Source organism: Lipophrys pholis (genome assembly GCF_963383615.2).
Source record: "Lipophrys pholis genome assembly, chromosome: 5".
Classification (NCBI taxonomy): Eukaryota; Metazoa; Chordata; class Actinopteri; order Blenniiformes; family Blenniidae; genus Lipophrys; species Lipophrys pholis.
The window spans coordinates 25431415-25458962 of record NC_137628.1 but is presented as its reverse complement, the minus strand read 5'-3'; the positions used below and the strand labels follow the sequence as shown (position 1 = coordinate 25458962).

General features: G+C 42.4%; 1 protein-coding gene across 1 annotated transcript in view; it reads left to right on the top strand.

The window, feature by feature from the left end:
• lrba (LPS-responsive vesicle trafficking, beach and anchor containing) overlaps window positions 1-27548 on the top strand; it is a 190430-nt gene that overhangs the window by 68672 nt on the left and 94210 nt on the right. Inside the window, 9 exon segments of the mRNA XM_080463151.1 lie at window positions 86-129; window positions 132-172; window positions 750-771; window positions 774-842; window positions 845-887; window positions 1593-1654; window positions 12336-12400; window positions 14398-14506; window positions 25589-25755. Coding sequence (XP_080319277.1) covers window positions 86-129; window positions 132-172; window positions 750-771; window positions 774-842; window positions 845-887; window positions 1593-1654; window positions 12336-12400; window positions 14398-14506; window positions 25589-25755 — 622 coding nt within the window.

Genomic DNA, 27548 nt, shown 5'->3' with positions numbered 1-27548 from the left:
ATGTGCGTGCGTGTGCGTGTAGCGTGAGGCCCATTCTTGTCCAACATCCAGACTAATAACAGAGTTCTTTGGTTTCTCCCTGCAGCAGGCGGCCAGGTTCCAGCCAGCGCCAGCCTGCCATCTGTCCCACCCCACTCTCCCCTGTGACCCAGAACACAGCCCCCAATATGAGGTGATTCATCTTCTTTTCTCTCTCTCTCTCTCTCTCTCTCTCTCTCTCTCTCTCTCTCTCTCTCTCTCTCTCTCTCTCTCTCTCTCTCTCTCTCTCTCTCTCTCACTGTCTCTCTCTCTCTCTCTCTCTCTCTCTCTCTCTCTCTCTCTCTCTCTCTCTCTCTCTCTCACTCTCTCTCTCTTCTCTCTCTCTCTCTCTCTCTCTCACTCTCTCTCTCTCTCTCTCTCTCTCTCTCTCTCTCTCTCTCTCTCTCTCTCTCTCTCTCTCTTCTCTCTCTCTCTCTCTCTCCTCTCTCTCTCTCTCTCTTCTCTCTCTCTCTCTTTCCCCCCCCCCCACCCTCACACCACACACACATGCACGATCAGCTGTTTATGTGTATGAGCATACAGGATCAGTTATTTATGCATATTCACCAGTTGTTACTTTGTCCTAATCCCATTTTCCAACAAAACTAGATGCTTTTCTGATGACATTCTGAAACACATTGCAGCATTTGGAGTTCTAAATCATTCAGTTTTATTCAAAAATCACTCTCTCTCTCTCTCTGTTCTTGCAATGATTTTTGCTTTGCTTTCAGTATCTCGGAGCGTCTGGAGCACCGCTCTGGAAAAGGGCGGCTCCTCTGCTCAGGGAGATTTTCGTGGACTTTGCACCCTTTCTGTCCCGTACCTCTTGCTGGGCAGTCATGGACAAGAGCTCCTTATCGAGGGCACAAGTGAGTATCGTAGAAATGCATCATACATTGTTGTTTTTGGAAAATCGATATTCCCCCAAACATCTTTATTAAAATGCAGCAGCATCTTTAACTTCAAGTTAATTCCATTCTGAAATGAGTATGCCGAGACTAAGAACTGGTAGTTATACTGAAGGTTTCCAGGGGCCAGGTCAGAGGCCAGGCCACTAATAGCAGTGTTTGGGATGTCTGCTGCCACCTAACAAAATGGAAAGTTGATTGATAGCTGCAGGGGGGCCTGAAAGAAGGCAGAGGGAGAGGGTGTGTGTATGTGCATGCGTGAGTGTTTGTCTGAGTGCGATGGTGCATGTGTCACACGTAGAGCAACGGAAGAGACCACTCGGCCCTTCTTTCCCCAGCAGACTCTGGACACCTCTGGTGGCCCCCTGCCCTCTAAAGGCCCAGGGATTTCCATTAGGGATCAATGGGACATATGCTGGCCAAGTAAAGCCTGTAATACAAGGCACAAATATGTATTAGTTACAGTAACATCATGTTGGCTCATTAGGTCCAGCGATACTTTGTGCGCCCTTACAGATGGCACAAGGTTTGGTAATCCCTGTCGGTTTGTTCCCGTACATGTTTTCACAAGTGTCCGGGAAGATTTTGTGAAATAAAACACACACTGAATAACTGCTTATTTGTCCAAATTCACCTACTGACTCTCTTTGTCTCCCGTTTCTGCAGGCCTGGTGTGTATGAAGTCCAGCAGCTCCGTGGTGGAGCTCGTCATGCTTCTGTGTTCACAGAGCAAGTCTGGCATCTTTATCTTTCCTTACCATCCTGTCTTCCTGCGCTTCGCACAGTCTGATTTATCAGGCTCACCTTGAGTGCAGTAAATCCACGGAGCCTTATCTTTTTTTCCTGCCCCACCTTGTCTGCCTTTCACATTCACCCTTTCTTTTGCGAGGGCAGTGAAACCAGGAAAAAAAAGGGCACTGTCCGCTACAAATATCGGTTGAGGGTCAAGGGTGGCCGACCTGTCCGCGTCACCTTTGACCCGCGTGCGGCCCTTGTGGCCAGGGCCAAACTGATGAGGAGGGATAATGTAGATTTGATGTGCTTTGCATTGATTATCCCTCTCTGCTCTGTTGCTTGTGGGTGTTTTGTTGCCAAGTTATTTAGCTGCTGCCGGATTCATGAATACTAATTCAGGGATCATAAGCAGGCGTGGGCTGATCAATGATCGGGGTTGTCAATAGATCACGCCAGGATGGCTGTTTAGCATGAAGACGCACAAAGCTACTGAAGGCCTTTCACTGCATGGAGACAGCAAAGCAATATGCTGGAAAATTTGTTTTTAATGCATTTGCTTTTTAATGTATGACGCACACAAGCACCGAACAGATTTGCCCTCATATACACATCCAGTGACAAGGACAACAGATAAAAGCTCCCCTCTGGTCTGTCTGGCTGCATCTTTACCGTTAAAGCATTTGTGGAAAAAAATGTGCATCTCCAATAATATAAAAGCGCATCTGATTAATGATACTTCTCTCACCACTGCACTTTGCTTTATCAGTGCTATTTTTTAAAGAAATAGCGCCTGTCACTTTTCCCCCCTCCACCTTCTAACCCCTGTCTGTTGTTTGTTTCCCATTATTCACTTTGCCTCTTCTCCAAAAATGTAATACAGTAAGATTACACATCTGGTTGGATGTCAATGGTCGTGCCTCGAATAGAATTGGGGTAGTGGGACTCAGGGGGAGGGAGCCAGCCCTCATATGTCCAGACACGAAGGAATTGCAGAGTGAGATAGAAAACCAAAGAGAGAAGAGTGACAGGCTCTAATGCACCTATTTGTCATATCTGTCAGGGTGTTGTTTAATGCTAATCTAATCAAAGGCAGAATCTCAGTGATTGCTCCGCTGCACAGCTCATGCCTCGCTTCCGCGTTTGGTCCCTCGCCCAAGCTATTTCTTCCTTTCTCCAAGCTACAACTATCCCACCCAATCTCCCCACAGCGCGCGCACACACACACACACACACATACACACACTCATTCAGCCAAAGGACCAGGGATTGGCCATCATAGTGTTGATTGCTTCAATAAATCATCCAACCAAATTCTCTCACAGCTAATGCAAATGTAATTTTATTGTTGTGCAAAAGAAGGGGGGGGGCAGGGGGGCGGAGGAAGGTAGAGAGCAATACACTGTGTCTCACTGGGGAAAGAGGAAAACAGGACAGACTTTCCTCTGGGCGAAATTACAATGTATAATTATTTGTGTGTTGTTCTCCTTGTGGGCAGTGAGAGTGAGCCGCTGCTGTGATTGATGACATTATTTAGCCAAGTTTTGTCGGGCCCTCTAGCACAGGAAGTGCCCAATCCTCTCACAGGAAGTGCCTCCATGGCCATCTTGCGACTTTTCTCATCCTGCTTTGAAGCCAACTGGTGTGGGTGGGAGTAGATGGGATGATTTTGATTGATTTCTCCCCCCTCCTCCACCCCCACACCCTCATCAGAGTTGTGATGCGATACCATCTCTGTGAAATTTTAATTAATTTCCCGGGCTTAGAGATTGAGTGGAGCCAGGGTGAAGGGTCAGGAGGCAAGGGACTGCAGAGCAGTTTTTAATCAGCGATTCTATGAAAGTTGCATTGGCGGCCACATCAGCTCGGCATTGAGGAGGGGATTGTAAACCGCTGTTTGATAGTGCCCCTCTTCCAAATAAGTACAACAGTGCTCCCAATTAAAGGATCATTTTGATCAGACATTAACTGTTGGGGTGGCGTGCTGCCTTGTTCTCATCTGTAATATTGATCCTCATAGACTGCTGAATATACAAAGTGAGGATTAATGATCATAAACTAAAGTTGTAACAGAGTACCACTTAAGATAGGAAAAAAAAAAAAAAAGAGCTGACCGTTGGCTGTGACTGCATCTGGTGTTTTTAATTCAAGATAAAGTGTCTTTTAGGACTCCAAGCAACATTTTGTTCCATTTGTCATCGAATATATTGCTTAGTGATTAATTATTTCTCTAAAAATCCGTCAAAAAATGGCCATAACAGTGGAAAAATAGCTGTTTGTTTCTCTTCAGAGTCACTGATGGGCGCTGCAGATAGGGCACTGTCAGTCAGTCACAATCACAAATGTATGAACCCAATATAAAAGCCTAACTTCGATCTTAATTTGGCAGCTTACAGATTCACTCTTAGGTTGGTTCAAGTAACCACGAAATATTTACACAGATAGGTAATGTACATAATTGGACTAAAAGATCATTGAATCAGTTTAGCACAGAATGCATGCTCTCAATCCTTTAAAAGTTGTGGAAATATGTTTTTTTTTTTTTCTAGGATCACTCTTTCAAGTTAAAATATTTTTTTATTTTTTTTAAATAATTTTCTGAATATGTTTAACATTTTTACATTTGTTGTCCAATAGTTTATCAATCTGCTCTTTGATTGCTTTTTTTTTTTAATGTGTTTAAGCAAAACTGACTGCAAACACTGGTAGATGGGAGAGAAAGACGGGGTCTGAAAATGGCAAATGTAACAAACTCCTTATTGATGACAAATAATTCTATAAAAACACAAAGACCCACTAAGTTAGTCACATGTTTGCTTCCTGTTTGGCACATAAATCCTCCTCCCAAACACCTGTGGCACCAACAGAACTACAATACATTTCAACGATCTGATCCTTTAACTAACTGGACCTAATTAAACTTAGACACAAATGATAGTTTTTAAAAGTAAGGGCTTAGTCAATTTTTTTCATCCGTAACAAGTGTACTTTCCCTCTAAATTATACAAATAATTGCTATGATGTAAATAATAGTGTTTGAAGTAATAAGCATATAATAGATGGCAAACTGGGCATTTAGTCCTTAATGAAAAGCTCTAAATGAGAGACCATATGATTCAGCAGTGATTTATTTGACATCTCAGATTAGTTTCCAGTGTTAGATGTTATATCACTGGTTTCAACTTAATGGATGAGCTCTCAGGTTAAATACAAGGCATCATAATGCTTGCGGACTATTCTATATGCTACTTGAATATCATATTCATACCGCAGAAATGTTACATATTCACAGAGGCCAAAGAAATACTTCACTTCCCCTCTCCGTCTGAAGCTTGTTTTCTCTCATCTTTGTAATATTTACGGCCGATGTTTTGTCTCCTCTTCCAAGTAGCTTCCACCTAAAACATCTGATTAATAAGTAATGCAGCATGACAAGAGGAAGAGCTTTTCCTCGCGCTCGCTGCCGCCTGTCCGCAGCTTTGAGAAATCATCTCGTTGGATACTGGACCGTCTGTGACTAGTAGAGACCCATAAATCTTCTCAGTAGCTGCATTTGTGTCCTGTAGATCAGCCATTATTGTCCGGCCCCTCTGTCAGCCCATCCATCCTTCTGCCATTTATCAGAAATGCATCCTGTACATGGAGTGGAAGGAAAAGAGAGAGACAGTGGTGTGGAGTGGAGGGCCGCTGGTTTCATGATGATCGCGTCCAGATAGTACAGTCTCTTATCTTTTTCATTTTATCAGCAAAATATTTTCTTTCCGAAATCAATTTTGTTTTGTTTCTTTTTAGTTTATCTTCGGTCCGGAGCTCTCCCAAAAACAAACTAATAGTGTGGAGTTCTTTTGTTTGTTTTGGTGCTGAATAAGGTTCATACATATTATTATATATATTAAAAATCCTATGGGAGTGCTGGTTATTTCTCTGCTCTTTTCATCCAGTATCTCCAAGTCATCTGATTTTGGGTTTTATAAAGGGTTTTTTCAATCCCTAACTCCAAACTTTTCCCCCTGTAAAAATGACAATATGCATGAAAATATGGATGAGGACCGATGACAAACCCCCAATCAGTATTTAGGTGTGTATGCTACACTGCTAATTTTAAGTTTATAAACAATTTATGTATAACACAAGTTATCATAAATCCTACAGCAGTGCTGTTTCCCAAAAACTTATTTGTTACCTGTTCTGCTTTTTCCACTTAACTGAACAAAATCTGTTTAGTGGTACATCTATATTACCCAGATTTTCACAAATCCTCTCCTGTCTGCCACTGCACTGATCTTTATCTGTGATTTTAGGCAAACAGTTGTGTCGTGGCCACCAGTGCAGATAATCCTTTCATTGTAATTCAATAACATCAATGTTAACCCGCTAATCCACTGACTGCACATTATCATACGTTCCCAGCCCGTCCCACCAAAGTTAACCTGTTTAACAGATGGGCACCTCTCTCCCAGTCAGCGGGGAGAAAGACATTGACTTCCCAAACACTTGGCTCCTCCTGACCCTTAACCTCCCGACCCCCAGGTTAGAAGAAGAGAGCGGCGGAGGCGTCGAAGTTTAAACCCCTGCAGTCAGGGAACAGGTCTGGAGCGTCCGGACGTCAGACGCCATGCTCTGCACGATCAATAACAGAATCTGAGAAACGAGGGAACCAGTTGTGTAGCTTCTAGAGTCCCAAAAAAAGGGGGGGGGAATTAAAGTTGGATTATACACATTGCCTTTTCTATATTTTATTAGGTTTTCATTGGGTTGCCTGTTTTAAAAACTATGCTGCTGAAAGTGGGTTCTTGCGCTTGAATTGCGAAATAGTCATCCATATTTGTCAGTGGCCATATTTCTTCTTCCCTCTCATACGTGATGGATCAAACACAAGAGTATGTTGGAGGAACCTCTTGGGGAGCTGGAAGAGTGTGAGAGAAGTTACGAAGAATACCAAGAAACCAAGGGACAAAAATACTTTCTCAGTCATTTTCCTCGCCGTCGGCCCTGCACCCCGTCGAGCAGTTAAACAGGCACGCAAGGTTCAAGATCAGTGAAAATCAAAGTGTTATTTTTCCCTCCCCTCCAAGCTTGCTCTCACCCTGTGCTCTGCGCCGGCGCCCCCTTTACAGCCACGCCACGAGTCACAGCGTCCCTGCCATCACTCTCGACTTCAGAGGATAATAGCATGCTGCATGTTCCCTGAAAGTATTCTGTCCTGTGAGACACAGAGAAAACACAGTAACACCAACTGGCACTTAATTCTATGGACTCCCTGTCGTTGCCAACTATGCAGCCAGAGAGAAGGGGGGAGGCGGGGGAGCGGTGTGTTTGAGGAGCTTAGGGTCAAGGGGGGCTTCCTGACAGGAAGTGAAGTCTAGCAGGGAGGAGAAAAATCAGACAGGAGCCTCCTAAAAATATTGAGTGGCTTTTAATTTGGCTCTCGGCCATCTTTACTGTGAGCATCAAGTGGCACCAACGGTTATTTATACGCAACATATAATCGTGGTTCAAATGACTGAATTTCCCTGACGGAGCCCTCCGCTCCTGACAGGCACTGTTAATGTAATGTTTTCCTACCTGACAGCTCCCTCGTTATGAGGCCGTGGAATGTGTTCCTCCGTTTCTCCCCCTGCTATCCTCTCTCAGCCATCCCGCTGATAAAATCATGTCCTGGCGTCTTTGCTGGGATTTTGGAGTGGAAACTTGCTTCTCCGCATTTTTAACCTTGTAAAACAGAGGTTGAAATCTTGGACATGATTTACCTTTTTAATGGGATACTTTAGCCTAGTTATTCCCAGTCCTGTGGCAGAGGCCAAATCCAGGATTTGGAGCTGCGTAAAGTAATTTTGCCAACTATTGTTCACAGGAGTTCCCATTGCATTGATGCAAGTGTCGGAAGATGTTCACGCAGATGTGCGAGGCAGCTTTATTTTTGTAGTGCACTTCTTACACAAGGCAACTCGATGTGCTTTACAAGTATTAAAAGAGAGAGTTGTGAAGGCACCTATGCAGAGAGCTGAGCTCTTGTGCGATACGGTTCCTAGATTTGCTGCTGTAAAATATTGTTTCATTTGTTTAATATTATCATAATAGGTGTTTGTACCAGCTTTGCAAGGAAACATTATTTATATTGTACATTAACCAGGCCAAATGTAGTGTTTTCACTTGGCAGACATGAGCGAAGGTGCATGCAGAATCACAACAAAGGTGAATTAATAAAAACAACGCAGCGTTAAAGATAAAGTGTATCATCGATGATTGCTTTACCGTAAAGTCAAACAGAAAGTTCTTCAATCATTTGTTAAAAGTGCTCCAAGTTGGAGCAGTCCTGCAGTTTTTGTTCCAAATGTTTGGTGAAAAAAACCCAAACTAAAAACAGATTCAACATGTTTTGTTGTAAATGTGGGAATAGTTGAGAAGTCTGGATGGTTTGTAACAGAACTGAAACTCAGAGCATTAAGAACTGAAACTTGGGCCAAAATCATTTAGACCAAGCTCTGGATGGTTCAGGACCCCTGCATTGGGCCACAGATTGCTACTGTATTATCCCACCAAACATTTCCTACGACACCACAGAGGATTGTTTTAGTGGAGCTTGAGGAAATAAATTGCCGAAGCAGGTGTGCTTTTTTCAACTCATCCTCAGATATTAAATATTCTTAGTGGCGTGGCCCCACCCACTCTAAGCTCACTTTGCTCAAAGACTGGGGACGCACGGACACCCGCATTCAGACATATGGACAATATAGAGTCCCTGATTCGCCTTAAATACATATTTTGGGACTGTGGAAACCAGGTATCCCAAAAAACACCCAAGCACAGAGAGAACATGGAAACTCCACACAGAACCCCCCCCCCCAACCTTCCTAAAAAAACAAAAAAAAAATAAACCACGACTAGAACCAGAGACCGCAATGAGAAAGCAGTTGTAAACACTACGCCACTGACAACTTTAATTTCATGCAGAAGCTAAAGCCAATCTGACCCCCAGTTTGATTCCTATCAAAACAAACTGGGCCCTTTACGCCAGTAAACTCCGGTCTGTGTCGTGGCTTAAATGTCCGCCTGAGACGACGAAACTCTTTTTGTGTATGTTTTCAAATGAAACGGTGGAAAACCTGTACTTCCCCGAGAGTCCGTCAGAATTGAGCTGGTGATGATTTTATTTCAACATCTGTTGAGTTTGAAGCTGAAACAGCTGCCTACGGTGTTAAACTATTCTTATTCTTTCTCTTTATCATAAAAATCCACTGACTGTTGAACTGAAGGACCCACATATCATAATATTGAAAGTGAGAAAAGGGTTATTAATAAGATGTTTGCCCACATACAGCATTGTATATGTTTATGCACCCACAGTTGGTGTCCTTGCATGTTTTTGGTTTGTGTGTTTGGGGATACGGGAGCTTTAGGTCCAGTTTTCTCAGTGTTAAGTGTCACACTGCGATTCTCTAAAACTCATGGCGGCCCAGGCAGTGTAAATATTTGGACATCAGTGGATATTCCTTGAGTCGTGAATTTAAACGGACAAACACCAATATGGGAGTCTGCTTTTCTTAAAGTAGATACCATCTGTACACGGCACGCACATGTGGACTGTTGAGTAGATGCAGGTGTTAAGTTACTCATAAATGTAACAGCATGAATAAATAATGACTCCGCTTCCATATTAATCGGTTCAAAGCAGCATCGTGATAAGTAACATATTTGCTGTAATTCTGATTTGGTCCCAGTTATCTTGCACACATGGGCTCTATTTTTTTTTTTTTTTTTTTTTTTTTAAATCAACCATCCTCATTTGCTCTTTCATGCTAATCACATGCACAGATTTTTAACTACAAATATCCAAGTCGCGCCCTGCCTGTTACTGATAAGTTGGTGGTCAAAGCAGCTGTGTGTTATTGGTGAAGGATTTGTATGAATTTGATGAGCATCTGCATCTTGTACTCCATCTTTGGTCTTGTTGCAACTCCACTCTGTTAGATTTGTAGCCTCTCTGTTACACATATATAGAAACTCAGGGGGATTTCACGCTTCAAAAATAACCCACTCCAAAAAATCAGTAGCTCTTGGGCTCTTTAATTTGGCTCCTGCTGCCCTGCCACATTTGACATGAGGATTTATGATTTTCTGGTCCGATCTAAAGATGTATTCCCATAGCCTTTCAAATCAACAAATACTTGTGATTATGAGTGATGCCACTGAAAAGCACCTTTGACTTATTTATTATTTCGAGGGAGCCAAGCCGGTTCGTTCTTCGGCGTTGGAAAATGTTTCCCTTGTGTTGTGGCGAGTCTGATGTTTGAAAGGCGATTTTGCTCAGGAGGTCTGCGTTTTCTCACCAGCGGTAGTGGTAAATTTAGATGTTGATTATGGATAATCAGCTGTAATGACGGAAGTGCATGGCATGTGTGTTCAGACTCAAAGCCATCGTTAGGGAGCACAGACCAAACAGAGTTGTCTTCAGAATCAGACACTTGGACGAAGCGAATAAAGCTTTTCAATTATTTGTATTCATGCTTGTGAAAAACAAAATGTAGCTCAGAGCAACTCTTGAATATTTGCAAAAACAGTTGTCTCTTTACTTGTTTCGTAGTTTTCAGTGTGAATCTAAGAAGAGTTCTCTCGCTCTCTCTCGCTCTCTCTCGCTCTCTCTCGCTCGCTCTCGCTCGCTCTCGCTCGCTCGCTCGCTCGCTCTCTCTCTCTCAGGAGGTCAGGTTAAAGGTGAGAGGTCACAAATGGCTGGTTGTATCCACTCATCAGGAGCACTGTGTGCTGTGGTCACGGCCCCTATCGCAACCATAAAAGCTGTGACACTGCTGACCAGGGCAGCCAAAATCCAATATTCTATCACTGACCTGTCCCTGTTTCCTTTTGTCACCAGGAGAGATGTTCCTCAGATCAGGGTCATTGCTTTTTTAATTCAACTACGAGAACCATTTCTTAGCCCATAATGACACCATTAGTCTTGCTATCACCTTTGTCTGTGGCCACAAAATGCCAATGGCTCCAACGGTTTTCATCAAATGTCATTTAGAAGCGAGCTGCTAATTATCTGCCGTCTTTATTTCTCCCGTATAACTTTATAGTTTCAGATTCTTTAGCTGAGGCATTGGAATCTTACAATGTTCAAAGAAATAGGAGAAGCGTCTCCTCACTGGTTTCTTTGGTCCTCCACAGCATGCAGCATTATTTACAGACTCGCTTCCCGTGGAGTTTATTTGAAAACCAGCTTTCGGAGCCTGGCCTGGTTTAGAGTATCCCATCCGCCACAGGCTAGCACTCATGGTTAATGTCCTTCATCTACAGTCGGAGCTTCAACTCAAAGGCCCCAAGGCTACTCTCACCAGCCTCTGCCAAATAGTAGGCCTGGGCCACAAACCCCTCTGCCAATACTCATCTACAAAATGCTATTTCCATTCTGGAGCCCAGACTCTTATTCCCTCTGTGCCCTCTTTATTTGGAATGTATTGTAAACACGGTCAATGCCAATATGGTCCTGCTGGACAAAAAGCGGTTATGAATTGAGTGTAAGGTTGTTTGCAGTATGACGTGGGGTTGGTTACGGAGTGATGGTGCACAGACACGTCAAGAGAATAGCTCACTTGGCTTGCCCTGTGATTGTTTTTGATGGTTATGTACTTGTGCTGAAAAGGGAAGAGCTGAAGGTTTTTTTGAGAAATGTCTCGCATGTACAAATATATTTGGATGTGGATTAGGAATTCTTGTAAATTGATCTTTCCTTCCTCAGTGTAGCACTGATATCCTGCTCCCTCCGGACTCTCGGGGTTTACTGAAAAGCTACTCTCTACATAAACACCCAGTTTCCTCTATCAGCTCAAGTGTGATGACAGCCCAGTTTAAAACATTTGGACTTATATACACTGCAAGCTTGTCAAGTCATCGCTGTCTTTACTTGGGTTTGAGAATTTCTGTGACCTTCAATAAAAGTTAGTTCAGCACCTCTGAAATTAATATTGTCATTTGTTGGCACTGCTTCAAGCTCATTCTTTAATTCATATTTTCTAAAGAGTAGTTTTGGTCCCCTAAGATTTTTTTGCGTGTGCATATTTCCCTTCTCCCCAGAGAGGAAGGGGGGGTTCAGACTGGCCCCATGACCTTGTTGCTTTATTATTCTTTTGACGCTTGTGTTGAAGGTGCTGAAATATCGAACAGAACATGAGAGACGATGACCGCTGAGTTTCCCCTCTTTCGTTGTCCCTTTCAAAGTGGAGGATTTAAAGTTGCACATGGCTGTGGTCGGATTGTTTAGACTGACACCTCTAAGCATAACAGTTAGTCAAAGACGGGAGGAAATTTGTGTATTTACTTGTGATGAATGCACTCTCAACACGATCCTTTCACCTCTGCTCACTGGTAGAGGAGCTGAACAAGTAGCGGGTGCTGAGCAAAGATGATGATACCTTTTGAAGCCTGGAGGTAGTAGAAAAGTTGCAAGAGAAAGCCTAAAGTAGAATCACTACTGTGGCAATAAAGGAGATTTAACTCTCCTTCCTAAAATGTTTGGATTAGTTTTCTTGTCATACTGGAGGTCAGATTTGTCTAATTCCATTGTCTACCATTATACATCAAGTTCCAATGTATTCAGGTGTCTCCACTTTGGGATTCCGAGTCCAACATTTCTGAAGTTTGACATTGATTTTATTTCGCGTTTGTTTTGGTTTGCAGGAATGGCAGAACTCCATCCAGAAAAATGCCGGTTTGGCCTTCATCGAACTGGTCAATGAAGGCAGGTGGGTAACTCCAAAAGACATCCTTGCTGTCCTCACGCCTTAAGGCAACACTTCATTATCTGTCCAACATCTACACATCAGCCACTTTCCAATTTCATACCAAGCACCCAAAACCCTCGCCCCTGAGGCTCCTGGGATGAGGGATGGGGGTTCAAGATCCAGTTCAACAATCAATAGTTGGTTGTCCTGAGGGGCTTGGGAGAGTGTGGATGGAGGAGCTTTGAGTTCAAGGCTCCATTCAATACCTGCTCACCCCAGAGGGATTTGGGTAAAGGAAAGAGGTTAGACAGAAGGTGACGGGAGCTCTGATGGCTGGTTCCTCAGTGACACTTGGGAAATCGCTCTTGATTTCCCACCGTCTATCAGCCTCATTCTTTCTGGCTGAGACTTTATCTCCCTGAAATAGTCTCTTCTTTCCTGTCCACCTTGTCTTTTCTCAATTGTTTTTCAATTACACAGACATGAGATTTCCCATATCTTCCTAATAAGTAACCCCCTTTCCCATTTTACCAAGTTGTAGTCATCAAATTCAATTTCTGATTTAAAGGACCACACTTTTAGTGATTGATCCTCAGCTTCTAGTTTGGGCAAAGGCTAATCCTCTGTAATGCTGAGACGAGCAGCGTAGCCCTTGTTTGTGTAGGATAGGATTAGTGACTGACTTCACACTGTGTCACTATAACAATCTGGTAGTTTTTAGAGTGTAGGGATATTATGTGCACGTAAAGACAAAAACATGTAGAATTGAAGTAGCCATGAACCAACATGCTGACAGACTCGTGTTTTGTTTAAACTTCATAAATGTAGCTAGAAAAGGAAATGAACTCTGTTCTTGATTAAGTCAATAGAAAATGTCGATCATTTTAATATTACTCAAAACAGTTTGTCTTGTATTATAATAGTTCCCATTAGGAAAATGTATCATATTTTTTAATACATTTTGTTTTTTTTCTTAAGTATTAAAGCTGGTTGACAATTAATGCAATCTCAAAATGTCAATTTTAGAAGAGAATGTGTATAGTTTTATTTTTGGTCAACATTTTATCAACTAAACCATTTCTGTGCAATAAATATCATAAGATGTAACTCTTCCAGGGTTGAAGGCATACCTGATCAGTCTAGCCATTGCTGAACTCCATATAAATGTCATTCTTGACTAGTTTTATTAGTTTTCTTGAAGTGACTGCAACTTCGAAAAGATTTAGTTTCATGGTGTTTTCACTATAAATGCTTTTGAGAATATATGCAAAAATGATACTTTTTCTATAACCCCCCCCCCCCCCCCCCCCCCCCCCCCCAAAACCTTAGTGTTTCTCCTCTACATGCACAATCACGAGCAGGGAGCAACCATAAAGAGGGGCAATGGCCGCGTTATTGATAGCGGGGCCTGAAAAGTGCCACGGAGGCTGCAGAGGCCCCGGTGCCTCCGCTCCCCTGCTGCACTGCGCTGAAACAGCAGGCTTAGGTTACAGTCATCCTCTGGCCTCCATACCCTAACCCTACCATCAGTCCCAGGGTGCCCCTCCTGCTCTGTTATTGTTCCACTTTGCACAGTCCTGACCTGTAGGGCTTGCAGAGAGGTTCCTTTGACCTATACGCTCACACATAACATGCGTGTTTCATCTACACTGATAAGCAGAGGGAGGTAGACTACATATGTAGCTACATGGGCAGAGATCCCCCTTCATGTCAGATGCATATCATTAACAAATCAATTAGCACCTCTGTCCTAGTCGGAGGATAACTCTGTTTTTCTTTTTGTAAATTAGATTTTCCACTTATCCTGCATGGTTCTTTTTCAGGGTTTTCTGTGTTTTACATGGTTGGTTTGGTTTTGTTTGCCAAAACTTGGTGCTAAATGTCCTTTAGATAGTCATAGAATAAATTTTTTTTAACATTTTCAATCATCAGGCCCTTCTCAAGGCAGTTGTTAGTGAATTATTTAAATAAGTCAACCTGGTTAAAATGTACTGATGATAATCCAACCTCCTTTGCAGACTTCTGAGTCACACCATGAAGGATCACCTGGTTCGTGTGGCTAATGAAGCAGAGTTTATCCTCAGCAGACAGAGAGCTGAAGACATACACAAACATGCAGAGTTTGAGGTAAGATAATGCACAATTGCACAAATGCACAAAACGTATAACTATTGTAAAGGCCTACCATTTGTAAACAACATAACATCAATCGATTTGTAGCTTTTGGGCAATAATGGATAAGTGTCTTTATTTTCTTATGTCTATTTATTAAAAACAAGCTGTAGTAACGGTTACTGAGACCAAAGAGGAGCGGACTATAAGACTTGTCCCTCAAGTTTGTGGATCAGTCGCACGCACGCACGCACGCACGCACGGACGGACGGACTTTTTGTTCCAAGTCTGCCATGCACTTCTACATCTGAGCCACACAGCGTTGTGTTAATTTATCCCTGTGCGCCTAGCTGCAGGCTTGCTCCTGAAACACAAGCCCCACCCCCCCTTTCCCCGACCAGTTCTCAGCAACAAACGTTGCCATTCACGTGAGGCCGCCGGGCCCGTCTCGGTCGTGACCCATGGGCATCCTCTGTTGCCCCTTACTGAATCCAACTCTGCTCCACTCCCTACACTGCTTTCTAGATCTCACCAAAAATCATTTCCTGTCCTGCTGAGATCCTTTCCATTATACTCCCGCTGGGGGCGTATTTTGCCAGTGACAGGAATATGGCATCCTCCCCTCTCTTCCATCTTTCCCTCATTTCTCAGGAACCTTCCAGCACTAAAAGCTGCAGACAGTCCTGAGAGGTGCTGGCCTGAAGGGCCGACTATGTGTAAACCCACCACTCCCACCCCGAGCCTAGAACCCCCGCTTTGCAATAAAATGTGGTGCCCTTTTTTTTTTTTTCCAGGTTCAAGGAAGGGTCTCTCTTAGGTTTGGGTAGAGTACATTCCCTTAAGACTGTTAGAAGTTAATCATAAGGCTGGGGGCACACCACGTGCACATCAGCATTTTTTTCTGTGATTGCTATGTTTTGCTCTCTTCCTTCCCAGTTGCTGTTCTGTGATTGTCATCCTCCTCCCCTGAATCGTCATTGCATACTGTTCCAAAGTGTCAGTCATTTGCACAGCAACATCTGACAGTCATGACAACACAGATTGCTTGGGGAAGATTTTGTTCCACTAGACGTATAGGCACTTGTTTTTTCTTCCTCACTGTACTGCATATCCACTTGATGAAAAGAAGTACAGTCCGTGTGATTTTGTAAAAGTGCATGTAAGGTTAGGCGTCTGACACAGGAGAAGCACAAGTGAAAACATTTCGGAGTATGTTGCCTGACTCTCTGACAGATAGACTTGGCAGCCGGTCTCCACATGACAGCCCCAAATGATCCTGCACCGACTTGGCTTCAACGCTGTAGCCGCAGGCCTCATGCTCTCACTGTTACCATGTCCTTATCCCGTTTACATCTCTCAAACTCCCAGGCATGAGTCAGTCACATTTAACCGAGGGCACAATAGTTTTGACTCTGCAGATAAGAGGTACTTGGTCCAAAGCCTTCCTAATCTAACTGAATGGTTTTTGTTTTTCTTGTCTGATCTGCAGGAATATGATCATATTCATTAGGTTTGATTTTCTCTTAATATTTTATACCTTTTTATTGGAGTCTTGTTGAAAAAAGTAGATTTTTAGCTTAAAAAGCTTGAGTGATAGCATTCAGTTGAACAGTTGGTTGGTTCCAAGCCTGAAAATAAAAGTCACATGTCTGTTGGGTGTTGACAGGGTTGTTATCTGTTTGGTTGTTTGGTTTCTTCTGCTGGCTTCTCTTTCCACGTGTTGAAGTATTATTTGGCAAAACATTGAATCCAAACTGATCCCTGATGGCTGACAAACACCCGGCATGGCCAAGTGAATTTATAAAGCATTTTGAAACGTGTTCATCTACTGGGTAATTAATATCTACCCATGGTAGAACTCAGGTTTGCTGAATATAAATACATCTTTTCATAATTAGTAATATATTCCAAAGTTTTCATGTCCTCCTGTTCTTGCACTGCGTCAGTTTTTTTTTTTTTTCTGATCATGGTGACACAGAAAGCTGCTTTCAACATATAAGCACATAATTATGTAATTAGAAGGTGAAATCTCTACCTTTTGAGCTTTTCACTATCGGACTTATTTTTGTGGAACTTTTGAGCTTATCGGTTGAGGGGGTAAAAACAAACACACAAACTACCATTATTGAAAGAAATAAACGGTCCACTCGTCAAACAAAAGTCAAGCAGTTGAATTGCATAACTCCATAATTGAGAACTTTACGCAGGCCGGTCAGAGATGACCAAAGAGACCAGGCGTGGCTCAAGTGTGGTCGGAACAGACTGGGCTCTATTTTTGAAGGTCTTCAGGACTTTAGGAATACAACCATCAGTTGTGGTTGCAGATGAAGCGGCACAATCAGCCACAAGAACGATTACTCTTTTGAGTGCGGGAAAACAGCCAATGAAAAGCTGTATCTTTCCATTTGTTGTATTTTGGGGTCTTGATTTGTAACTTTACCTACCTTCACAATCCCCCCAGCCATCCTTAATCAGATATCAACCTCAGCCTGTCCCAAACTATGTTTCACAATTGAATTCCCCACTTAAATGCAGTTGCTCCTCAGTGACCTCGGAGAAGAAGTGAGCCCCTGATAAGTCTTGCTCTGATATTGCTGTATTGATTTTTGCCTCCATACAAGCTCTGCTTGAGCCTGCTGGAGCCAACGGTTTCATTTTGCACTGCACAATAAAAATAACAGGCCAATGAAACATCTCCCTGGAGGGTGGGGGTGGACGCTTTTCAAATAATTTTCAGCTCCGTCCCAGTTTTTTCCTTTTTTTCTTTTTCTTTTTTAGCTTTTGTTCCTCTGCAGTGTTGTTATAGTTTTGTGAGGAATAAACCTAAGGTTTGGCCTCCGCAATGTCTCATTTTAGGCGTTCTTGTGCTCCACTGCACGTGATGATGTTTCCATCATCAACTTTAGAAAGTTGCATCTCAGTCACTGTATCGCACTCCATGGAAGAAGTCTTGCTTTAGTTCAGCAGCAACAGCAACAAATCTCCACCCTGGCATCCAAAATGAGCATAATTCAATACATTAAAACAAATTTATGTTTGCTCCTTGTCAGATTTCATATCCTTGTGAAAGCAGTGATAGAGGAGCCTTTTGATTTAGATGCCCGTTTGCCCCAGAGACGTAACATATGCTTTTCCCTCTCTCCGTCTTTCTCACTCACACTTTCTGTGCTTCCTCTGTGGGACAGAATTGAGTTATCTTTGCCCCGAGAGTAAGTTATTACAGTGGGCTTAGGGTGAAACAGAGATGAAGATAACTACGGGGGAAATCCAATTACCTTTTAGGGTTCTCTATCTAATAGGATCCTTAATGTGAAGGAGATCTGCAGATCGGATGCTGCTACCCAGCACAGCAAATGATAGACTGTGATATCTTTCACTGGACCAGGGAGGAGAGCGACTGTGAGAGATAGAAAGGAAGGGAGAAGAAATCGAAGTCCCTCTTTTTATGGGGCTGTTCATTAGGGATGAAATGTGGTGGGATCAGGGGCACAAGGGCAGATAAGAAGGTTCAGATAGGGAAGAGTGAGTGAGACCCGACTCATTTCTATTCTTTCTTAGCTTTGCTTTCCCCTCAGTCTTCTCCCGATTTTTTATTTATTTATTTTTAATGTAGCCCTTTATTCATCCACCACGGCTATAGGGAGTAATTGAATTGACTGTTTGAGAGATCCTGCGAAAGCCAGACGATAGCAGCTAATTACTGCTTGGCGTCATTGTCTCTCCTCTGCTGAGCTTGGAAAACAATCCGGTGCCTCTCCCCACGTTAATGACATTAACATTGAGCTGATACTCGTTATTTTCTATTCCATATAGCACTCATCTCCGGCAGCTCCAGCACCACAACCCATCAGACAGTGCAGAGCATCACTTAGTCTTGATTTCTTTTTTCTTCATTTTTGTTTATTTAGAAGCATTTTTTTGTTGTTGTTGTCTTATTGTAACATTAAGGAGTTTAAAACAATCCACATGTTAATATACACATAGATGTCTGAGAATGAGAACATTTTTAAATATTTACAAGAGGAATCGATGCTCTGTTGGAAGACACAACACAAAACGGGAATCCGATGAATGTAGTTTTGGTATGAATAAAGCGATTGATGCATTTTATATCAGGTGATAGATGAATAAATCTATGTGATACTGGTATTACGTGACAATTTTTTTTAATACTTCAGACTCCGTTTCTGTTTGGATAGCCAAACAATTTTAAAGAACATTTCCTATGGGATTTCTTAAATAATAGTCATTATTTGGCTCATAAAAAAATACAATTAAATCGAAGTAATGATAAAAATCTCTTACCCATCGTCCAACTGTTGTAGCTGCCAGTCCATCAAGTGCTCCGTCCAGAATGTCCAGTGTGTGTAAATTACAATTTTTATTCCATTTACTGTATGCCAGTACTGCCTCCAGACCTGCTGGTTCAAGCTGTGCAGTTGTCCTATGTTTTGAGGATGCGTCACCGGTCCTCAGTAGGATTAATGAGGTTTCCACTAGTTATTTGTGGATGATTCAATGAGTTTGTTCCTTCATGAAAAACACTTTACTGTGGCATCGTCGATTTTTATTTTTATGGCTCATTGTTAGAGGACGCTCATATCTCATAGTGGTCTTATGAAATATATATCAATCAAGCAGTTGAACTTGCTTCACAGGACAAAAGAATGAAGATTGAACAATGAAATAGAAAATACAAGACAGAGATCCTAAAGGGACTGACCATTGCGCTTCCCACATCCAAGGTTTATGTCTTTCCAAACATCTAGGGAAACTGCTCACATCTAGCCATCTGGTACATTTACAGATCAATGTGTGCTTTTCTTAGAAATCAAATAAAATGCTCTGCCACCTTTCTGCCAATACAGCTGCTGAACTGGAGCAGAGGGATAATTTAACAACTTTATCTCAGCCATTGATTTTAAGACCTGTAAATACATTTGCCTGGAAAAGGTTTTGTTTTTGTCTGCGTCTATTTATTAATTAATTTGTTTAAGTATTTATTTAAGTATTTATTGATTTATTGGTTTGTATCTATGTATTTGACCAAGTTTTCCGAAAACTATTCACCTGAATTACATGAACAGTTCAGGGATGATTTGTCATCATCCAAGGACCAATCCATTATGGCTCCATTAGACCCAACATGAAGTAATTCAAACGACCAAGACAAATGATGTAAAGAGTGGTGGATCAAGTAACCTTGTAATCCACTGGTTTCCATGGTGACAACTGTGGCGTTGGCGAAGGTATGCACTCTACCGTTGAGTGCCCGTTCTAGTTTTTGACGTTTTAACTATTGATGAGTCAGTATTTACAGTTAAATTTACGTCACAATACAACAAATTCTAAGTGTTACTTTAAAAGTAATTAAAAAATAAATAGATTAATAAATTCATTTTAAGGTTTTAAAATATCAAGAATATGGGTGAGTTGAACACAAACATCCTCTCTGCAGTAAACGCAAAGGTAAGCTCGTAAAGTGAGCAGGAGAAGAAATGAAATGGAAGACAGTGTCTTGCTCAAGGACACTTGAGACAACTGCAGAGCCATGCCACCCCTTCACATGTTTTGGATAGAAATATATTTTCTTCGTAAGGCTATCAGACTGAAGTCGCTACTCTAAATGCCACATTTGTTTTAATTTAATCTTTACTTTTTGTGAAGTTTCAACAGTTTCCATGTCTTGCAAGAAATTGCACCATTGTTGGGTTTTATCTTCAGAGAGAGATCTTTCTTGATCTTTTTTGGATCAAGAAACAATTGATCAAACTTACAGATGTAGGAAATAAAACAATCTAAAGCTTTGAATGAAAAAAAAAATATATATATTTATTTCACATCATGTAAATAACAGAGTGTGGTATTTCTATTGGTAAACATGAACCATCAGAGGAGTAAAGGTTATTCAAACACACAGTGGACAGAATGAGAACCACAACTCCCAAAGGCTATTTACACCACATCACTCCAAACACTCAAACTGATAGCCGCCACCAACTGTAGTTTGCTGTCATGTAGTTGTCGCAACTGTAATGTAGTGTGTCAGCAGGGCTGGATGCCCCAGCATCTCATTATGGGCAAATCTGTTGTCAGGAGAATGCAAGAAAGAGAGAAAGAAAAAAAAAAAAAAAAGTCTATTTTAATGTTGGTTTTGTGCCACCATGAGAATAGGGGCACATTTAAAAAAAATAAATAAAAAATGAGAGAAATTTTACATCTAAGTTGGACACAAACCCCCTCAAGGCTGGACAGCAGTTCTCGTAGCTCTGTAATATGACTTTATTGTCACAAACTGTAACAAGTTGGCATATTCCACCACTGGTTTCTGTCTTCCTTTGGTAGAAGCTTGTGTTTTCCACTGCAGTACAATGTTCACTCAAAGCACCCAGAGATAGAGAAGGAGGAACAGAGGATGGTTGGAGAACAGTAGTCTCAGCTCTGCCGTCTTGTCAACATAATGAAGTCCCTAGGTACCTCCTCCGCAAGCTCCCATCATTATGTGTGACCATCTAACCCCGAAATATGACTTTACTCCACAGTTCCCTTTGTTTCACTCTCGACACAGTCCCTTTAGTCACTGAAAGACTGTTCTCTTGATTTTTTTTTTTCTGTGTGCGTCTTTGTTCATTTCACCGGCTGAAGGTGAGTCTTGCAATGCTGTGCTCGATAAACTAGATAAAAAGTTTTCTTCTCATGATTATCAACCAAAAACATTGCCAAACAAGGACATGTTTGGGCTGAAATAATAATCTCATTTCACAGTTCACATTTCAGTTGCAACATTATCACAAAGCTGGTTTCTAGATTTGTAATTTGTGCTGATCTTTAGAAGAAATGCAAAAAAAAGCATTCAAGGTAAAGCGAGCACTTAAGGTGAACATTCTGTGTCGTAGTGTGTGTTCCGGCCACTTTATTGATAGAAGTGTATTGACCTTTGAAAAGGCATTAGTGGGAGAATCACACCCTTCAGATGCAGTTTTCTCAGTTTGCGCTGTCATGACGTCCTGCGAATGGGAGAGTGACATCGGCCAACATATCATCTCCTAAATTAATGTAGAAAGACATTTGTTTATGCAGTTCACCAGAGCTCAAGTCCCTCTACCTCTGTATTCAGAATTTCAAGCAACAGCAGCCAATTCAGCGGGCATGTATTTTTTTAGGCCGGCCATGTCCTATCTTCATTTGACTGTTTGTCATCTCCAGATGACATTTTAACACGTATGATTTTTCACGTGGCATGACCTTGAAGCAGAGCTCGACTCATTGTACAAAAAAAAAAAGATGGCAGCAACGCAGACGGATGTGGCAAAAGGAGGGCGCGGCTTTGCCGAGACGAGGGGTTTCTAGGTGGAGAAGATGAAGGGGCTGCCAGCCGAGCACGGTGACCAGTCCATTAAAGATCAGCCGGAGACTGTGCGAGGGGAGGACCTGGGGGAGGAAGAGGAGGCGGAGAGAGATACTTTGATAAGTGTTGCGCCTGCGTTAACCTTGATGGCCACTCGCAGTGGGCTGATGCCAGCAGCAGGGATCCGTTTCAACTGGATTAGATTTTTTTTTTTCTCTGGCGGTGCTCAGAGACGGGGAGAAGAAGAAAAAAATCAATACTTGGGGAGCACGGAATGACAGGGGCATCATTTCAGAATTGAAGTGGCTGTCAGGCATTGTCATTTGGTGACTTTTGTTCGCCATTGTACTTTTAAGCCCTCATTTTTCTCCCCCTCCTCTCCCTTTCACCCGTTTCTTCCCTTGCCCATTGTCTGAATTCCCCTGGTGATATTTTATGTTGCAATTTGAAAACTCGAGGCCAAGAGATCAAGTGCAAGAGAATCTCTCTGAAACCAATTGGTGGACTGGTTCAGGATCTACTTTAGTTTAGCGACCCCCATCCTCCTTTCTCATTTCGTCCTCTTGTCTCCGCAGACCTCCATTGTGTTCCAGGAGGAATTTATTTGTAGTACATTTGCATTCTCTGATACCAGACAAGGACAAGCCTGATGCCTTGCCTTCCTCTGGACAGTTCCTCTGCCCGTTTGTAAATGAAACCCTCTGGGAGTGCTTGTCGACGGATGTGAGAAATTGGAGATTCTCATAGAGCGATAGCCGAGCCTTGGAGAGCGCACATCCCTGATGTGCCACCAATGTCAAGAGATTGCAAATCAAGTGCTTTAATAACATCTCTGCTGGTTTTGTTTCTTCTCCCCCCTGTTCTCCGACAGAACCCGGAGACCCCGGTTTTGTCAGACAGCATGTCGAAGGCTCGCTGTAGCACAGCAACACCGCCAGACCTTTCTCTGTCACTCTAATTGATAAACATAGGGCTGATAGCTTGTAATGAGCCTCCATTCTCCGGCCCATTATACTGGTTAACCCGCTCAACCCACAGTGGGCCAGAAGGAGGGGGGTGGGGGGGACGCCAAGGCATCATCTGACAACAACTACAACGTTTAGATAAAGCTGACACTGGTACACCACCAGGCTGAACTCTCCTCATTTCCCCTCCTTGTTTGTAGAATCAGCATGGCAAAAGCAAGATTGGGTCAGCCATGATAACAGCAAATAGTTTGTTATATAGTGTAACAGAAAATGGGTTTGGTATTAAGATGCTGGTGTTTTAGTGCTTTGTCTGCCCTTCTGGGCCAGTATGTGTTTTCAGAGATGATTACTGTTCTTTCCACTCTCCAGTCACTTCTCCAGCGACCCATTTCCTCCCTGAACTCCAGCACACATCCATAGTTATTTATTTGAACTGTGGATGAATTGTGTGAGACACGACTCAGTGTAATTGACTCGATTAATGCCAGCCATTATCATTTCGTCTTCACCAAGCTGTCTCCTTCGGCAGAGCCAGCGCCCACGTCGCACGACCCTGTCAGCCGGGCCATGTAATGGAAGGTGCTGCCCGTGATTACAATGTCGCAAGTCATAACGGTCTTACTGCCAGCGAGTCGTGCCCTGGTGGCTGTCTGGGTAGGAAGCTAACAGAGCCGGCCTCCTTTCCCATGCCTGGTGCATTAATTCTTGAAAATAAGTGTTCATCACGTTTTATATGCATACACTACGTCAGTCATTCCAAACAAGCCAAGTTACTAATTGAAAGAGAAACAGAAATTTTGTTTTTTTGTTTTTTTTCTCAGAATTTCTCAAAAGGAATGGATTAACTTTGTTAGGGGAAAAAAAAGAACCAAAATAGACCACTTCATTTTCTTTTTCCTTTTGAGTAGACTTTCTTGGGGGTGAATGAAGGATGGTGCCTACAGGGAGATTTAGCAATAAGCTTTAACCCACATATTAACATAGCATAATAAGTCCTTCATAATATCCCAGCACGTTCTCTGACTTCACATCAGCTGCATGACCCCTGGAATTAACAGTGACTTGTCTTTTCCACTTACAAGCAAGGCCGCGTTCAGGTTTTAATGGCACTACTTACATGTTCAGCTTCTCTGGTTGTTATTTTAGGGGTGAGTCTGTGAATTTGGCCTTTTCTCCCGCAGCCGACTTTGGCTGTGGATGTAAGAAAAGCCCATTACAGCATGGAGGGTTTGGGTGTTTGGGCAGGCTCAACACGCAGGTGATGAAATGTTTGTTTATGGTTATGAGTTTGAACCCAGCACTGTTGATTAGTACTGCAGACTTTACATGTCTGCGACACGGGCTGATGGAAATAGACCTTTTACAAGCTTGCTCCATGCTATCTTTTTAAATCCACACGAGCATTTAATTAGTCCAATGTTTGCGCAAGTGTGCATAAAACTGGAGGATTTATTAGCATTTTTCATTCATGTTTTCACAGTTTGAGTAATTTTTTTTCTTGATATTGGACTTATAGAATATTCATCAATAATTATATATTGAGTGCATCAAAACAATCAAGCAGCCTGATAGAGTTAAAAAGAAACGGCTTAAAATGGTTTTGTTTTTTTTAAACCTCATCCTTCAAGTCACTTCCTTCGGTCTTTTGGCCAACCCCTGTTTTTCACTCGTGCACGGCTTCACCTCCGCTGATTAAGATTAATGGGAGTGAAACGCACACATACAGCACAGCGGTGCCTCCACTTTGCTCTGCTGTGTGTTCTGTTTCGTTGCAAATTTGAAATAATCACCGAGCGATCCCTCAGTCATCCTCCCCGCAGTTTCCTTCTGCGGGTCATCATAGTTGAAGGTCAAGGCCCACTTTAATGTCACATAAAGAGACGTAGATTGATAATTAAGGCCAAGCAGCTTGGAGAAAAGCCTCTCTAATCTGATTTATACCTATAGATTTTCTGTCAGATATGAAATGTTGTTGTTCACATTGAAGAGGAGGGCCCATTATAAAGCACTTCAGTGGTAACTTTGGGAAAGTATGTTGTATTTGCTTGAATGCAGTTTCAGCGGTTAGTTCAATGATTTGATGAGGAATGTGACAATATAGTTTTAATACTGCAACTGTTTGCTTTATTAGCTGCTCTCAGATCACACAGAGAAAAATATAAAACCTTCATCGCAAGCCTATATGCTCTCAAAATATAAAAAAACCCCATGTTTCTTTCCCCTTATGCTCATCTCCAGTAAGAATAAATCTTGGAAAACTCTTGAGACCCACAACTGCAACAAAAGTATGCAACACAAATTGGTTATGAAGTGGAGGCTGGAAATCAAAACACTGTTTCAAATTATATTTTCAGAAGGTGTTTTAGTTTCTCCGTCGCTGCAGAGTTCAAAGGTCCATTCTGATAACAAATTCAGACAGTGAAAAATGTCCTCCCGGTGCTTTCTAGGTATCGTGTGATTTGGTGTGCCGGAGGGCCCTAGAAAATACATGTCCACTGTTATTAATCAACGTGACACCAGGACACAAATGACCCAACGCTTTTCATTTGGTTCTAGTCAGAGTAGAGTTTCTATGTGTGGAAAACACCACGCTAGTCTTTGTATTGTTCAAGCCTTTCAAGCTGTTTTTCTGTTATTTATCCAGACAAACACAATGTGTAACCTGAATATACTGATGTTGAGTGAAAAAACACACATTTTCACATGAATTTCCAATGACCCACTTGATTGCAGAATGTGTGATGTGGGTTTTTTTTTCATTTTAATCTCCTTTATTTCCAGTCTAACTGTGCGCAGTACGCAGCAGACAAACGAGATGAGGAGAAAATGTGCGACCACTTGATCCGAGCAGCCAAGTACCGCGACCATGTGACTGCCACACAACTCATCCAGAAGATCGTCAACATCCTGACCGACAAACACGGAGCCTGGGGAAACTCTTCCATCAGGTGCAGTGAATCTGAGAACTCTCAGTTTTGGCTTTTATGTCAGGTCTTTATTATCTTTGAAATGATTATAGGATCATTCATTTTTGCCTCACCCACACGCAATACATCAAATACTTTTTAGTATCAATTTATTTGCCAACTTTTGTAATGTAAATATACAGTTAGAGGATTGTTTATCTGCATAATTTCTTTCTTCGTTTAAAGAAATATGAAGTGACGATGTCAGTGCAGTGAAACATGTCTAAATGCCGAGATAACCACAATGGTACACCTGTTTTTATTCATGAACCGCGTTCCTGGTGACTAATCTCCTCAGCCATGAAAATGATTCAAACCACCTTAATGGTTTTAATCTCATCATTATCTCTCTCATCCTCCCAATACTTCTGAATTTGATTAAATTATATTTGCAAAGGTGAAAATGTCAGCCGTGGGTTGAATGATGCATTGATTTGGGAGAGAGATGAAAGCCATTTGAACAGCTCCGTTCCCATTAAGACCAGGGGGAACCTTATCCTCTGTGTTTGTTTCGCCAAATAGGCTGCAGAATCCAATGCAGCTATTCCCTAATGATGGCTGTTTGTGCAGGTACTGTGTAATGGTGAGCTGCAGAGACGGCTGCTGGCTCACGCTTGTTAGGCTGAACCAACTCTCCAGAGACTCGTCTGGCGAGGGTTAGTTTGCTGTTGGATCAGGAGTCTCTCGCTGGCTGCCTTTGTTTTCCTTCCCTATTTGTTTCTCTCTTATATCAGGATGTGGAGCATTATTTGTCATATTGTTCCTTCCTTGATCCAGTCTCCCTCCCTCCCTCCCTCCCTTCCATCACTTTCTCTCCGTTAGTCTCCATGTGTACTCACACGAGGCTACGCCATTTACTATGGATATTGTGTCGTACGAGCTCTGGCTCGAAAAGTCCCCCATTACCGGTCCTTTATGCCGTTGTGCTATTGATGGTTTTCCTAATGGCTGCCGATGGGCGCAGGGAGCCATTGGCACTGGGCCTTGGAGTGCAGAGCTCTTTTAATAAATCACAATCAGTCCTGTGCCATTACATCAATATTTTTGGTCAATTACTGTGAAGGTCAGGTGGTGCAGTTTCGCACCAGAGCCTGTGGTATGCAGGCGGCGGAGAAACATCTGGTGCTGTCGACCAACAAGGAACAAGTAAAAGGAAGAGATGGACTGGATTAAAACAAACGCATTAAAAAAAAAAAATAATAATCTGGCACACCTGTCCTTATTTTAACACACACGACAAACACTGCAGCCTGCCTGCAAATACAAAACTAAGGGAAACTATATACCGTGAAAACACCCCAAGCTTTTTCCAGCTGTGAAAATGAAATCTGGGAACACAAAGACAATATGAAGCCATGATTATGTCCTTTTGTTGCTTTGGTGTAAAAACCCATGCCTGGCCGCTCACATGCCATAAAAACGTATTCCCCAAAGTTTCCATTCAATAAAGACTCTGAAAATGAAAATATTATTTTCTCACAACCTGATGGGAATTGTTGTTTCCTCACGGCAGGCATCTAATATCTTCTGACACAGTGTGACCTGCCTGAATGCAATTTGTGTCTTAATATCCAGCTTACGGCGGCCCTGGCCTCTGGAGGAAAGAGGTGTTAGGTGATTTTCCCATTTCCATTCTCTCGCTCCGTCTTTCCTCTGTCTGTGGCGCTCTCCCTTTCACAGCATACAATTTCTTTTCCCTTTTCTCCCCCTCACTCCTTGTCCTTTGCTCCCTCTTGTTTCACTATCTATTTCTGTTGTATCACCGAGTGTCCAAG